The sequence below is a fragment of the Rissa tridactyla genome, chromosome 6, assembly GCF_028500815.1.
Source record: "Rissa tridactyla isolate bRisTri1 chromosome 6, bRisTri1.patW.cur.20221130, whole genome shotgun sequence".
In the NCBI taxonomy this organism is placed as follows: Eukaryota; Metazoa; Chordata; class Aves; order Charadriiformes; family Laridae; genus Rissa; species Rissa tridactyla.
The window spans coordinates 67131577-67147290 of NC_071471.1; the positions used below are offsets into that span (position 1 = coordinate 67131577).

Here is a 15714-nt window from a genome sequence, read left to right on the forward strand (position 1 = left end):
CTATGGTATAAAACTAATGATGTAAGTCTTCAGAAAAATAAGGCTTGAATTTGCAATGTTATATGAAAACCTGAAGGGTAATTACTACCTTGATAGATGACTACTTGAAAGTAAAAGGAATACTTAAACTTATTTGTTGTTAAATGTAAGACATAGCTATACAATGGAAGCAGGTGATGGAAACAGGTGTAGAATGCATTGTGATTTAATGTTAAGCTGGTCTAACTATAACTAAAAGTTTCTATAGTAACTTTTTCCTGTAAAATAAGGTCAGTTGCTCTTTTAGCTTTAGTGAGTTGCAAGTTCCTGTAGCCATGATGAATATTTCTTTTGATATGTACCAGCTTTATCTAGAAAGATTCTTCTGCCAGTAGTGCTCTGGATATCTTTACTGACAGGTAGGAAAACTAGCTGTAAACTCTGCTTTACTTAGTGTGTGCTGTTCTTTTTGTGAATGCTTAGACCCTGCATTTAAAGTAGTGTCTGACAATATGATCACTACAGGTAAAGTTTCAAGTGTGTTCCAGGATAGCAGGATGGGTTAAGTGCTGAAGTGGATCAGGTGTTCGTAGTCTGTTGAATAGAAATGTATTACTCAAGATGGCAGTGGCATACTAGCAATAGGGGAGGAGGTGACAAGGGACAGGTATACCACTGCGTGAGCGTATCATAGGTCTAGCTCTAGGAAATGCTTTGGTGCCATAGTTACTGTAACCCCTAGGTCTCATTTCTGAGAGTAGTAGTTCAGAGCCCATCTCTCCATGAAGTTTATGATCACATCCTCTTTCCCATTCCGTCCCTTTCTCTTCTTTGAATTTCACATGATCTTTTTGCCTGTGCTCATTCTGCAGATCTATTCAGCCATTCTTTTTCAGACCTGATGATAGGAAGTGGTTCAGACTCTGCCATCTCACTTTCTCTTCTCTCCATCCAGGTTGTCTGTGCTGTTCAGCATGTGCTGTTCATGATGAATGATGGCTAAACTCCAGTAATGACTCTTTATGTTGTGGGAAAATGCTCAATCATTTTTTTTAGCATTTTTTTTTGGTGTGGTGGTGTTTAGTGTTTTTGTGTTTTTTGTTTTTTAAACCAAGCACTTGGGTACACAAAGGCCTTCCTCCCTCTCTAGGGAGTCTAGTATAAAAGCTTTTGAAGGGGGAGACCTTGTCAAATGCTCTCTGGAAAATCTAGTGTGTTATGGCAACCAAATATCATTGCATGTGGGCTTGTTGTGAGGCACTTCCTCTCCTTATGAAAGCTGAGTTGAAACTTTCCCTGGCATGTGACACTTCAGTAGGTGCCAGCTTGCTGTTATCAAGTAAATTAAGATTATCAGGTAATAAGCCCAATATCCGATGGTCTTCCCACGTGTCCTGTAGAGCTCCTGAATCAGTTATGCTCATCCAGGCACTCCATTCAGTTGCTGTTCAGGCTAGTGGGAAGCATTTTGTTTCCTCTCTGCCTTCTTCAGATGACACCACCACAAACTGTTCATAGACTATCCTCGTTGTCTATATTCTGGTGTTTAGTGATACAACTGTCCTGTAAGCAGACATTTATTTTTCTACCTTTAAATGTCTGAAGAAAGATAAAATCTCCAGCTGTTTATTCTTACTCTTCTGCTGAGAACTGCTGCTTCCTTGAGTCTGCTGACAGTTGCTCTGTTGGACGGCAGTCAAAATGAGAGGGCTGAGATGTCTTACATAGGTCTCTTGAAACCTTTTATTGTTAATGAACTCTCACTTGATCATATTCAAGTGTAGTTTTTTTGTAATCCTCTAGCTGAATCATCTAGCACTCTGTAACAGTAACCTGTCTTCATTACTTATTCTTGTATCAATCTTTGTCACTGAGAAACTTTATCAGCAGAAGTTGTATAAATATTTAATATTGGTGGACCATTATCTTCAGACTTAGTAAGAGTACTGTGCTGTAGAAGCTGGGGAAAAAATGCTTTTCTCACAGAGCTGATCTAGAACAGGAGGACTTGCTCTGATTTCTTCCCCCCTTCCCCAAGACTATACGGATCAGAAAACTTAATTTGGAACTCGTCTGGCTAACTGGAGTCCTGTATGGGCTTGTCCTGCTCAGAACCTTGTTGTTAGCTATTGTTGGAAAGAAGTACTGGCGTGTTTTTAAAAACGCTTGGCACATACTGACCAATACTGGAAGCTTTAAATAACTTTTTAAGTATTGAAGTTGCTACCAGGGCAATCTAAAGCTGTTACTAAGCTTATATGCACTTTAATGTCTTGGGCATAGATCCTTATGTTCTTGAAAGACTTGCTTAATGCAAGAATGCTGGAGCAGTCCTAAAATGACCTTGAAGTGTCCCTGTAGTCAATCCTGGGCTGTCCTTAATGTAGCATTGAAATACCCTTGCCAATTTGCTGTAACTAGGGATGGGATTTAATTTACTCTTAATTTTGCTGGTTTTATTGCAGGCCTGCTACAGGAGAATTTGTAGGAAAGCCTCTGTGGCAGGGATGCAATCTCATAGAAACTAGCTAGCCAATATTACATGGTTTATTTTTTAATTCTTTAAAGAATTTTTGCCATGAGGGGGTCAGTTGTACCTCTGGACATAACCACGCACTCAATTAGAGATGAAAGTCTACTTAAAGTATCATTTGGTTCTTCCCTAATACTGAATTTTCTTAAACGTTAAGATGCTTTGGGGGGGGGGGGGACACACCAAAAAACAAAACCTTAATTGAATATCAGAATGCAATATGGTCTCTTACCTTTTTCTGGTCCATCACAAGTGACTTGTAAGAAAATGTGTTGTAAAAATAGGAATAGAAGGAAAAGGATTTTAGGATGTATTGTGGACATAAGTTACTGAAACAGAACTTTGCACATTTTTTGATAAAGATGCACAGTTGAAATTGTCTCTGCATGATCTTCCCATATAAAGGCAAGCACATCTCTTGCATAAGCATTGTTGCCTTTATAGAGTATTAATTTTGTTTTGTGATTCAGTTAGTGTGCAAGCATACAAAATATAAGCGTAGCCCCTCAATTTCCTTTTGTCAAATTTCCAATATAGAACTAGAAAGAGGTTGTGTTGTTTTTTGTTAAAGTAAAAAGTAGATACTTTTGTAGGCTACCATTACCATTTTAGCAGATTATTGAATCACTTTTAATCAGAGTGGTTAATAGTGTATATCTAACTATAGCTAAAGCTGGATTTCTTAACTGGTACCAGCAACTTCCACTTAACTCATTCAGTGCCACCACGTGTTTTTCTGTTTCTTGGTCAAAGCACACTCCTGTGCAGTTTAATGTTTGTACTTGTATCAATTTGGTGTGCTCTTCCAGTGCTGATTAAGACCCAAATTAAATGCTGCTGGCAAGGTTGTGTAGACTCAGTAAACTGAAGGAAAGTGGAGTTCCTCCTTCCCTATCCCCAGGAAAGGAAAGCTTTTTTGTTAGTGTGCCTCTGAATCTTGATAGAAACAATGAGTAGTTCAGGGTCTGAAATGTCTTCAGTGAGATGTAGCTGCTGAATTTCTAACTGCATACAATCAACAACTTAAAATATTCTTTTGGCATGCAACTAATTTTTAAATTATTCAAGTAACAAAAAATAAGAAAATGGTAGCATGGAATTTCTTGGCTAAAATTAACATACTTGCAAAAAGCAGCATTTCTAGTAAACACGTACAGTTTAAGAAAAGTTACTGCAAAAGCATTTGGGGAAACTAAATACTATATTGTTTGGGAAATGTTACAGAAAAACAGCAGTGATATGCTGACTGTGTTGAACAAAGAGAGCTAAATTCCTGTTTTAGTGAGGAATGGGAGGTAATAGCTTTCTTTAGATACAGTATTTTAAATTAGCTGTTGCCATCTGTTCTTCATAAAACACTAAAAATGAACATTAGATCTTAAGAGGTGATTTAAAACATGTGCTCTTCAGGAATGACACATAGCTGTAGTGCCCTTCTGTACACACCATACCTCCCACATGGAGTACACAATAACTAATAAATATCTTTTTTTAAAGCTGTTCTATGGAACTACTTTTTTAACTGCAGAAGCACATACTCTATTTAGAGATTCAGTTATTTAGATATTGCTGGCAATCATAATATGCTGCTTCTGTGGCTATTGTTGAAGCTTTTACTTCAGGGCATACTTATCTGCATAATTGCTTCCTGACAGTTTTCTTTTGATCTGCTGGGGAATTCCTGTTTTCTTTCAATGTTCTGTGGCTCTGGCTATAATAGAAATAGAGTTTTGAAATGTACACCAAGATGCCTTTGAGTGCAATTTTTTTAAAAAATGGTAAAAGGATACAGAACTCACTTGGCTTTAAGCTCTGATTGCTACCAGGATTTATTAATATGAGGTAAACTGAAGCGGAGCCAGAGACTTTTTTATCTTCCGTTTTTCACTAGGGTGTATCTGGTTAGAAATGCCTTTACATTATACTTTTTTTTCCAATGGAATCATATTGATTATTTCGCTGGAGCTCTAGATGGTATCCTTTCTTAAAAGAGTATCTGTTTTGATTGTTGGCATACACTGCTTATCTCCTCATAGGAGTAAGTTGTGTAGCTACCCTTCCGTAGGTGGGAATAGATGAGATTATAGGACTGCCCACAGGAATATCTGTCTGGATTCCCTATTGTACTACCCTTCTGTTAAGCTTGGATTGCCCTGGGTTTCCAGAGCCTGTATTGCTTTTGCCTACTGGAAAGCAAAAGAAAATGGTTGACCTTCTTTTTAGATGAAGCAGTAGACGTCTTCATCTGTTGCTGGTGCTCTTGGCAGCACTTCAGTTCGCCTTTTTAAAAGAACTTTCTTACCTATTTATTGGTCTTTTCACTGTCACATAGGATCTATCCTGTATTCCTCAGCTTCCCTTTTCTTATTTCTTCCTTACCTATGGCTGCTCAGTGTAATGCTGGACAGATGTTCTCCAAGTTGTGTTGTCTGTACCTGTACAGAAGAGCTGTTCCAGCACCTGCTGTCAGTAAGGCTAGCTGTCTTGCTGGCATTTGCTGTCGCTCTCTTGTCTTTGCTATCCTTTCGCCACCAAGAATAGCACAGTTCACCTAGTTTTTAGGAGACTATGCTTATGTCATGGCTTTGAGTGACTTGGTCCAATTTCAGAGCTGACCCTTATTGAGCAGGGTGACATCCTGAGATCTCTTCCAACCTGACTTGTCTCTGATCCCATAGGGATTATGATCCTGATGCTGTGTTCAGGAACTGGTGCAGGACTCCCTTTAGAAAATCACATACACTAAATAAATGGTGCATGAATTCATCCCCCTTCCTCTCCTCCCTTTTTTGGGGGGCAGCCACTGCTTCTCACAGTGCATTTGTGATTTTAAAGGCTTGTTAGTACCAAACATAAGCACATCTCTCTTCTAAAGATAGTGATATAGAATCAAAATGAGTGGATTGTCGTAATGCACAGCAGTCTGTTCACAGTGTTCGTTCCTTTTCTCTAGAAGAAACTGCAGCTTAAACATATCTTGTCAGATTTGGGCAGAAATGTTCAAGGCTTTTTTAATTTCAATTACTGGAAAGATGCTCACAATTTTGATAGACCTTTAATTCTATGCTGAGAGTATATTGGAAAATGCGGGAAAGAGAACAATTCTGGGTGTCCTGTGACTTTAAACACATTATCCTGGTTTTTTTCTTAAGTACTTGGAGGATAAAATAGTACTTAGAATTTACTGAGCAAGGAAAATAGATGTTGCATTTGCTATAAAGCCTCTGAATAGATCTTTCCCCCCTCCTGCCAAAGGTTGGATATTGTATTTGAAGGCATAATATATGACACGGTCTACTGTCACAAGTATGGAAGCATATTTAAGTCTAACATAACAGGCTTTTTAATGCCTGTATGACCTCTTCAGTAAAGCTCAGTTGGTGACTTCTCAGTTGGGAGAAATACTGAGCATATATGCATGTCTAAGACTTTCTGTACACTTTCCATCTGTCTTGACAGAACTTTCACTTTTGACTCAGCGTACTACTAGCATGCTACTGAGCTAACCAAGGGATTCAAATCTAGAAAGCTAATGTTCAGGCACTGTTCAGTCAGTGGGAATGTTTGTCCTGTTTCCCTGTCTCCTCCTAAAGTGCTGAAGCTATAATTGCAAATGCTGTAGATTGAATGTGGATATGGTATGCAGCTGTTATCAGTATCTTCATTAATCTTTGGGTAATTAATTCTACACCACTTAGCTGCATATACTTCAGGGATGATGTTGTGAAACCTTAAACATTCATGAGTTGCTTTATGATGCAGTCCATGTTTGCTCACCAGATTTCTTAACTCATGAATCTTGTAATCAGCTGGTACCCATATCTGTCTTGTTTGCTGTTTTATACAAAATAGAAGGTACAAAATGTTAGCTTGCTGTCTGTTGAGCTTCAGCTATTCTTTTCAAATTGTACTGCTGTTAGTGATATTAGTGGGAATGTGCATCATCCTAGAGATTGTCTAACTGCTATAGACGAAGTAGTGGTAACTTTGCCTCTAATGGGTAAGTCTATGAAATAGTTAATATCTTATTATATTAGACACAGAATAAGTATTGCTTTTTAGAGTTTTTTTTTAATTGCAATGCATAATAACAAAACATAGCAATGGCAAATCAGCATTCACTGGACTCTTCTAGTCAAATGGTTCCTGGCGGGGGTTTTACACTGGGGAGAAGCTTCTGGGAGACTAATCAAAGTAAATGCCTGACAGACAAATCAAAGCATCTATAATCTTTTCCCAGATTTACCATGGTGGCTACTTTTAATTCGTCAGAAAGCATTGATTGGCAAGCTTCCAGGAGACCATGAGGTTTACAAAATAACAAAGATTGCAGTGATTCCGCTTTCCGAAACAGAACCTCAGGATCTGGAATTAGAGGTATGATTATCTGCAGTGAATTCTGACTTTCCCACTTCTGCTTCAGTGAAATTTAAATGAGAATTAGTTAAACACGTGCCTCTTACCTCTTTTTCCTGGTGTATGCAGGCAGATTGAACATCTTGTGCTTTTTAAATGCCTTTTTTTTTTTGGTTAAAAGTTCTGATAGGGAGGGAAATTACATTAAAACTATACCCAAATTTCATAAAGACCCTTGAAAATATCACACAAGAACAAAACTTTATTACTGTAATTGAGCAACAGATCACTTAAGAACAGAAATTAATCCACTGGTGTCATCTAAAGGGACAAAGCTGTAGACTAAGACAGGAACCTTGTTTTGTCTAAAAAAAAAAAAAAAAAGTGCTGATTACCTCTTAATGACTAGCATGGTAAGACTTTCTAGTACTCTAAGATGTACACTGTGGTTAGACTGTTGGGAGAACAATTCTGGCTTCAGGCATCTTTTTTTGAGTGTATGTGTCAGGGGGGAATGATGATGGGGGAACAGGATGACTTGTGATAGTCTCTGTGGTGCCTGTATGACAGCATGAGAATCCTTCCCTGAAGAGGGGGAGAGTAAAGTGGAATCTCCAAAGCTTTGGTGGAACTCAAGGAGCATGAAGAGTTGCTGCAGCACTGCTTCAGAGTCTGGGCATTAGAACCTCCCAGGGTCTGTGACACAAGAATATGACTTGAAATCTAGATGTAACACCTTCCTGTTCTTAGTTGTGTAGGCAAGAATATTCTGCATACTCTAGGTGCTTCTGTGGCTAGAAACCTGTACAAGAACTCAGATTTGCAGTGCTCTCTCCCAGGTACTTCAACTTGCTTACTCCTGAGGTTATCCCTGAATGTCTCTAAGGCAGGGCTCTCACGTGTGTATATTCTTGGGGAAAAGCTGTTATATCTTTGCCCTCTGAATCAGGAGAGAGTGTGTATATATATATTTTTTTTTTTTTAGATGGAAGTTCTTGCTTCCATCTTGTTTTGGAACCTTATATTCTATAACTTGGCTTCAAGGAAAAGCCTTCCTTTAAATTTTGCAGATCTTTTTTCCAAAAGATAAAGGAAAAACAATACAAGTGAGTAATACTGATTTACACTGTATTTTGGGTGGGAAGTTGAGGTGGGACTGGATACTCAAGTCATGTCAAATTGAGGCAGATGTTCTATGCTATAGATTGAAATATTGAAATACGGGAGAACATGCAGGTTTCTAAGTGTCTCCCCTAGGTTTGTGGACACTGCAGTATTGCTTTTGTAGATTTTTTTTTTAACTAAAATTTTCTTGAACTTCTTAAAGAGTATTTAAGGGTTGGCTTTAATTCAATATCATTATTTAGCTTTGTAAAAAGCACCACTTCGGGATAAACAAGCCAGAGAAGATTACACAGTCTCCAGATGACACAAAATTTCTGCTGAAGACTCTTACTCAAATTAAATCAAATGTGTCTGCTCCAAATAAAAAGAAGGTAAAGCTTTCTACTGTTTTCTTGTTTTGTCTTTTTTTTAAATGTTTAGTTGATAATTCAAAGGTTATGGTGGATGATCAAATGGAGTACTAAGACCTAAAGAGAGAACTGGTAAAAAACAGTGTAGTTGCACATTCTGCAGTCTTGAAGTTCAATTTAATTTTTGATTATTTGAATGTTGCTCTTCTATGATTTTTCACTTTGTCATTATATAACTTTGGCAGAGCTAAGAGTGCCTTCTTACCAGGATTAGCTTCTATTTGGATTCTAATCTTCTACGAATTGCTCTGCATAAGCATCTTGTACCATATAGAAACGAAGACAAAATTTGGTGCAACATGATATTTCTGAAGGTGCTGGCCTTTGTGTTTATCTTTGATAGGAATTTTAAGATGCTTCCTAAGAAAATGTTTGTCCTACAAGGTTATAAATGGCACTTAGCAAATATGGCTGGAGTCTTTTCAATCAAAAACATAAGAAAGTTGTTACTTTTCTTTCAGATTAAAGAAAGCAAAGAAAAAGAGAAGCTGGAGAAGAGATTATTGGAGGAGTTGTTCAAAATGTTCATGGATTCAGACTCCTTTTACTACAGCCTGACCTATGACCTAACAAATTCTGTGCAGAGACAGAGTGCGTGTGAGAAAACTAACTTACCGTTGTGGCGAAAAGTAAGTGTGTGTACTTTCCTTTTTTTGCCCCCTTTTGGGGGATGTGCTGTTCAATAATGTATGTGGCCAACACTTGGTTGGTCACATTCTCTGCTGGTATAATGTACAGCAACTGAAGATCGTGCCCTGTAACCAATTTCAGTGCAAGGAAATGAAACAAAAGGTCTCCAGCAGCATGTCTTGAACAGAGCTGTTACATTCAAAAGTAGGGAACACTATACTTGTATGTGCACTTGTAGTGAATAACACTGGTGTCTTTACCAAAGATATTGCCAAGCCTTACTTAAAATATTGCAAAACCTGCCATTTTTATTTTAAACAGGTTGATGACAGATTCTTTTGGAACAAGCACATGATCGAAGATCTCATCAGCATTGATGTGAGTCTTATTTCTAACAATAACATGTATTATGAGAACCATTCTTTAGTTTTAGTTCAAATGTTTACTTAAGGTGTCAAAGTTTACTTAAAAGCTTGTTTGGCAGACAGGTCAGGATCGGGGCTGTGCCTTCTGATCTAGAAGCTGAGCAATTGGCATTACCTTCTTCCCCCAGCTGGCCTTCCAGCAGCCTTCTCGTTAGCCTGTGATCATTGCTAATTAATGCACATCAATTGAATTAAAATTTTATTACAGTATAGCAATGCAGAATACCTTGAGGTGTGATATGTTTGTGCTAATTTCTGAAGGTAAATTTAAGATGTATTTATCTGTGCAATGGATTATCCCTGGACAGAGCTGATTATTTGATGAGGAGGAGGAGCCAGAAAAGAAAGAAATGCTGAATTCCAGAATCTTCTTGAGATGAGATTTTTGTCTTCCTAAGTGGAGAATACTGTTTTTCTCCTTGAACAGAGTAGGTGATCAATGCAACAGTAGTGTAGAACAAGTTATTCTGAACTTGTTCAGAGTAATGGATAAAGCATTTTCCTAGCTAATGGGCACAAAGAAAGAAACATAAAACAACCACTCTTTTTCTTCAATATTATAATCTCACTTCGTTTTAGATTAACCTCCTAGATAAAGGACTGAGTTACTAACTACTGTATGCCAATTTAGGTTACGTCTTAGGTTCTTTTAAAGATGACAGCACACATCTTACCTTATGCCTTGTATCTCTCTTTCGTTAATAAGTTTATATACTCTAATGCTTATGGAGTCAGAGCAGGGTAAACCTAGATGCTCTGGGAAAGTTTGTGTATAATACAGGAGTCTAACTAGTTGTATTTTTCAGGTTATAAGATATAAATGGATAACCTTGAATTAGTATGGAACTCGGATCTAAATTCTGCTTAAGAAACTGAGGTTTTAGGGTGATGAAGCATGATGTGCAGAGCCCCAAACCAAGGTCTTGGGTACTGAGTTAGCCTTTATAAAGCTTATGCTAATATGTTTTGCTGAAAACAGGCTAACAATATTACATGTTGAAATTTTTAATCTACCTACCTATACAACTGTATTATGCTATATGTCCACATAAAGGTTCTAAAACTGCCTTATAGCACAAACTAAATAATAAATTAACAGTATTTGCTGCTCTGTCTGAACTGACTATCATTGGTTTTGACATGAGAAGTTACTGCTTTAAGCTTTTAATATATGTTTAAACATCAATTATAACCTTGCATGAAAACTCCCTTTGAGGAAAGGGGGAAAGAAGCTTTTAAATATTGAAGGGTTCTCTTCTATCCCTAGATAGCTGTAAGTAGAGGAGGGCTTTTTGCCTTGCCTTCCTTCAACTTGCTTCATCTCTACAGAAAAATCTCAAATTGCTTTCTCTTTCCTTCTCCTGATTTAAAAGCCCTAGGACTAATGGAGGATAAATGCTGGTACCTCTTACAGAAATAAGACAAGGATATGGCAAAAATTTCTCAAAACATGATGCATGCGAAACAACTATTGATAAACATGAGAAATGGCAGAAATAATTGTAGGTAATGTAGAATCAACAACAATGTGAATGTTTTTTGTAACCTTCAGAATGCTGAAGTGGACTTCTGGATTATACCCATCATACAAGGATTTGTGCAGATTGAAGAGCTTGTAGTAAACTATAGTGAATCTTCTGATGATGATAAGAGCAGTCCTGAAACTCCTCCTCAGGAATCAACTTGTGTAGATGACGTTCATCCAACATTCCTGGTGGCGCTTATTTCACGCCGGAGTCGGCACAGAGCTGGTAGGCAAACATAGTTCAAGGCATTGGGATTGTTCCTGAGCGCTGGGGAGGGATGTAGAAGATAAAACTTGGAAGAGTGCTGTCAGCTCTGCAGATGGTCAGCTCTTGTCAAAGTACGTGCCACAGCCTTTCCTTCTTATAGGAGAAAAGGAAAGGCTGTAGCAGGTACAGCACTGCAGAGCTGATACTGAGCATGGTTACAAAGTGAGCTTCTCTAGGCTCTTCTAGGGCACTGAATGTATCCTTGGAGGTCACAGTTCGGTGATAAAATTACATCTTTGCAAAGAACACCTTGATTAGGACCTTGTAACAGCTCTGTCCTAATACAGTATTTTCAGTAGGCCTGGGTGTGAGTTAAACTTTCAAAGGTCTTCCTTTGAGGGCTTGACAGCAGCTGAATAGAGACTTGAAGAGCTGTGTGTGCGTGCCTGCATCCCAAGAGATGTTTATGTGGGGCCAAGGTGAGAAATAAGAACTGTGCTTTGGTCTCGCACCTTATTTGACTTATTCTAATAGTAGCAAGGCAAACAAAAAATATTGCCCATCCTTAGGAGCACAGAAAGAAAGATTGAATCATTTGATACTTTAGTAGGTCTGGTCTCTGAGCCTTTTCAATCTATCAGATTTTTTAAGATATTCTCTGCTGTGCCCAAGCCCTTTCCTACGCAGTCAGGTTTTTAACATGTCAAAAAAAGACAAAAGCTGACAAGCTTACCCTGATATGGGACTGGCCTTTGTACCACAGCTCACTTCAGTGCATTTAATTCAGTTCTCAGGAAAACTGTTTGTCAGAACAACTCAGAGTAAATATTTGAGGGTTTCAGGGTAGTACTAGTTTTCAGTGTGCCTTATTTATACTAAATAGTTTTACAGATACAGAAACTGAATCTCAGAGGGCAAATTGCTTATTGAATCCCTCTTACTATTAATGACACTGCTCATTTGATTGCTAGTCCAGAGCATAAACTGTGTAGAACTTTCTCCCTTGACACAAAAAGATTGTTTCAGTAAATTGATGCAATGTTTTGAAGAATAATTGTAGAATTGTGTTTTTAATTCATTCTGTAATACATAATTTAGGCAAGAGTTCAAAGTGTTTTCCTTTCTGAAATATTGTAGTTAAAAACCCAAGCCCCCCAAAAAGCAGAGAAAACACTGATTTGAAAGCTTAAGATACTTCTATGTTAAATGCACCGAGTCTTCATTTGTCAGGCAGCTTGTTTGTGTTTTCTTTTTTTTAAAAGTAAAATGCAAATACCATTGCACTAAATTATCAACATGCCCAGGACCTTAAGGAAAGGTATCATGAGATAAAGGAAGACAGCTGCTCTTAAGCTGAAGAGCCTAGTGTCTGCAAAAGTTGAGATATCAAAAGTAAAGGAGCTGAAGTTTCCTGTGCAATGATTTAGTGTGGGTTTTGGTGTAACAGCTACTATTGGTGGCAGGACATAAGTAAAGGATGTCTGAAAGCCCCCTTAAAGGTCCCTATGACAGGTATTCTATATTCCTTTCACTTCCCTGTTTCTAACCTCTTCCCTCTTCTCCCGTAGTCCTTAGCTAGTGCTGTTGGACTTCAGTTCAAAAGTTTGGTCCAGTGCTACTTCAGGACGTGGAACAGAGTTGTTCATATTCTGTGTAACTGAATTTCCAAGCTATAAACCACGGCTTTGAGTCTTTCTCCAACCCTTTTTACTTATTCCTTCCCTATCCCTTGCTATCACCTGCATCCTTTCTGAAATAGTGATGTACTGTCCTTTGAGTAAAGGATGTGTAAATGTCCGTATGCATCACTTACCTGTTGTGTTTAATGTTCAGGTCAGGGATGGCTAGGCAAAAAACTGTAGTCGGAAGAAGAGTATCTGTTCTTAATGTGCAGAATTAGTTACACAGCTTGAAACAAGGTGGGGGGAAAAGTCTTTTCTTCTGTAGAACATGGAAATCTTGGGCTGCTTGTGGGACCTCTTACTGTAAGAAGTGGAACATCTGTTAGTAAAAGTGGCTTTTAGGTTCTTGGAAAATACCGAGCGCTTAAGTAAAACTTCCTGCTAAACTCGACAGAGCAGGAAGCAATGGATCATCTAGAGTGGACTAGATACATCTGACTTCATAGTGCCAGTAGACTGCCTTGCCCTGTCAACTTATTTTTCTGCTTCTTGTACTAGATCAGTAAATAAACTTTATCCATATAGTCAGCACAACTTCTGGGGATTAGGCTGGGATGGGAGTCACTTTTACCATTGATCATGGATTTTCTCTGGAACTTTCTTCTTGTGTTACTGTTGTCAAATACAGTAACGAAAGCTATTAATGTTTGAGACTAATACTTAAATGTGAATTGATCGTTCTCATGCCTCCTAGGAATGCGGTATAAGCGAAGAGGTGTTGATAAAAATGGAAATGTGGCAAATTATGTTGAGACGGAGCAACTGATTCATGTCCATAATCATACTCTCTCATTTATACAAACCAGAGGCTCTGTGCCTGTTTTCTGGAGCCAAGTTGGATATAGATACAACCCACGGCCCCGACTGGACAAGAGTAAGTATTGGACTGGAATACCTAAAGATCAGAGTTCCCTTAGAAATAGGTTCACTGGAGTGTTGCTTTACCACTAGTCTTTCAGTGGCACTTTCTAAAAGCCAGGAATAAGAGTAATGACATGACTCCAGTTAACTCCTACTCTAATTGCAACTCTGCAGAGCTCTGACTTCTTGTCCATGGTAAGTAAATACCAACAAGTCTTGAATTTCAATATTTAATGAAGTACCTGTTTTATGTCTAGTCTTACTCACTGCAGCAGAGTTTTCTGTGTTGGGAAAGGAGACAATTTGGCCTTCTCTTTTGAGAACGTACTTAGAGATTGATGTTTTACAAATATCTTTTTCCTCAAAGTTAACTTCTACTGAGGTTCCCTCTGCGTTGAGGGCTGCTATTTCAGTGTGGGAAAACAGACATTTCTTATAACACCAGTTTTGTAGTGTGCTTTTGTCTTCTCTGAAATTAAGTACTGTCTCTAGTGGGCCCTGTCAGATCTAAATTGCTTTCTTTTCCACTCAAAGATAATGCAAAATCCCAAACATATAAGAATATTGATGAGACTGGCAAATCTGGATGCTTTTATGAACTAAGTATTCATAGCCTGAACTTTTTTAAGACAGAGGTCAAAAAGAATCTTCTCAAGGTTTATCACTGTAAAGGAGAAACTTTTCTGGGAAGGAAGACAGTATGTTCATGATCTTGTATAATCAGACCCCTGATGGATTGGGTTGACTGGTATCCTAGATCACAAGTATGTACTTCTGCAAGTCCAACTTCTGTGTTGGATGCACATTCTCCTCTAGCATTAGCAGGTCTGGTCTTCTGCCACTGAAGACTGTTTTTAGGCTGAAAATAAAAGAAATCTGCTCTTTCAGAGGAGGCTGTGATGTTGGAAAGCTAAAGGACTGGTTTTTCCCTGTGTCTTGAGGAATACCTAGTAGAATGGGCCTTTGAGCTTGCTTAGGAACTTGGGCCAAGCATATAATTTTAAGTTGACAAGCAGTTACTATCACTGTGGACTTAAGGAAGATGTATCAAGAGATCCAGGTTTCTTGTGACTTTTTTTTATACCAAATAACCTGGAGATTACTGGAGAGGGATGACTTGTTGCTACATTATGGAAATTTATTTAAATTCAAAATGAGGGAAATCCAAATAAAACACTTCCCAGTTCCCCCAAGATATTTGGCAGCAACACTTAATTAGTTCCAACTGAAAGCTTGTGCTGTGACATCTGTTTATAGAGCTGAGCAGTTCTTTTTGTTCACTTTTTTTCCTAATAGGATTAGTTTCAAAAAAAATACTGAGGAATTGCACTTAATTTGGTAGATTTACAGGTAGGAATTGAGACTTAGAGGAATCAGTGGTGTCTTGAATCAACTGGATAGTGTTTTTAGTTACAAGGAGCTTTGTCCTCTAGGAGAACTGGGATAATACTGGAAGTGCTGTCCCTGTCCTGTGTGTCCACCTCTGCAATTTGCAAACCTTTCTTGCACTTCAGTTTGCTTTTTCAAAAGATGTGAAACAAATATAAGTAATCTTCTTTTGGAGATGTTTATGTGGGGGTGTGGTGCATATGTGGAAGGATTAAACAGGCTTTTTAAAAGTTAATTTTTTGTCAAATCTGCTCTGCACAAAAAGCAAAATAAAGCAAAACTTAAGAATGGTGTTTCCTGTACATTATAGTAGTAAAATAATAATGTTGAACAAATTGATGAAAGACCTTTAGAAGTAATTCTGTACAATATGTGATGTTGTGTGTCTTAGTACTTCAAGTAAAGCTATATTGGTTTTTTTTTTTTAGAGTATAGATTTGGGCATGATTTAGTACTTCAGGCAGGGCTTGGTGCTGACCAGGCTGTTTTTGTCTAACACTGCTGTGTCTTGTAGGTGAAAATGAAACAGTGTCCTGTTTTCGTGCACACTTTGAAGAACAGCTGAAAAATTACAAAAAGCAGGTAAGTGCT

At 38.0% G+C, this 15714-nt stretch overlaps 1 protein-coding gene across 2 annotated transcripts in view; it reads left to right on the forward strand.

The window, feature by feature from the left end:
• Positions 1 to 15714, forward strand: part of INPP5F (inositol polyphosphate-5-phosphatase F) — a 52083-nt gene that overhangs the window by 22490 nt on the left and 13879 nt on the right. For both annotated transcript variants that reach the window (XM_054206417.1, XM_054206416.1), the window contains exons 3-9: positions 6753 to 6889; positions 8236 to 8364; positions 8865 to 9032; positions 9355 to 9411; positions 11011 to 11209; positions 13568 to 13747; positions 15638 to 15705. In XM_054206417.1, the coding sequence (XP_054062392.1) occupies positions 8925 to 9032; positions 9355 to 9411; positions 11011 to 11209; positions 13568 to 13747; positions 15638 to 15705 (612 nt within the window). In that variant the 5' untranslated portion in view covers positions 6753 to 6889; positions 8236 to 8364; positions 8865 to 8924. The remainder of the gene's footprint in view (positions 1 to 6752; positions 6890 to 8235; positions 8365 to 8864; positions 9033 to 9354; positions 9412 to 11010; positions 11210 to 13567; positions 13748 to 15637; positions 15706 to 15714) is intronic.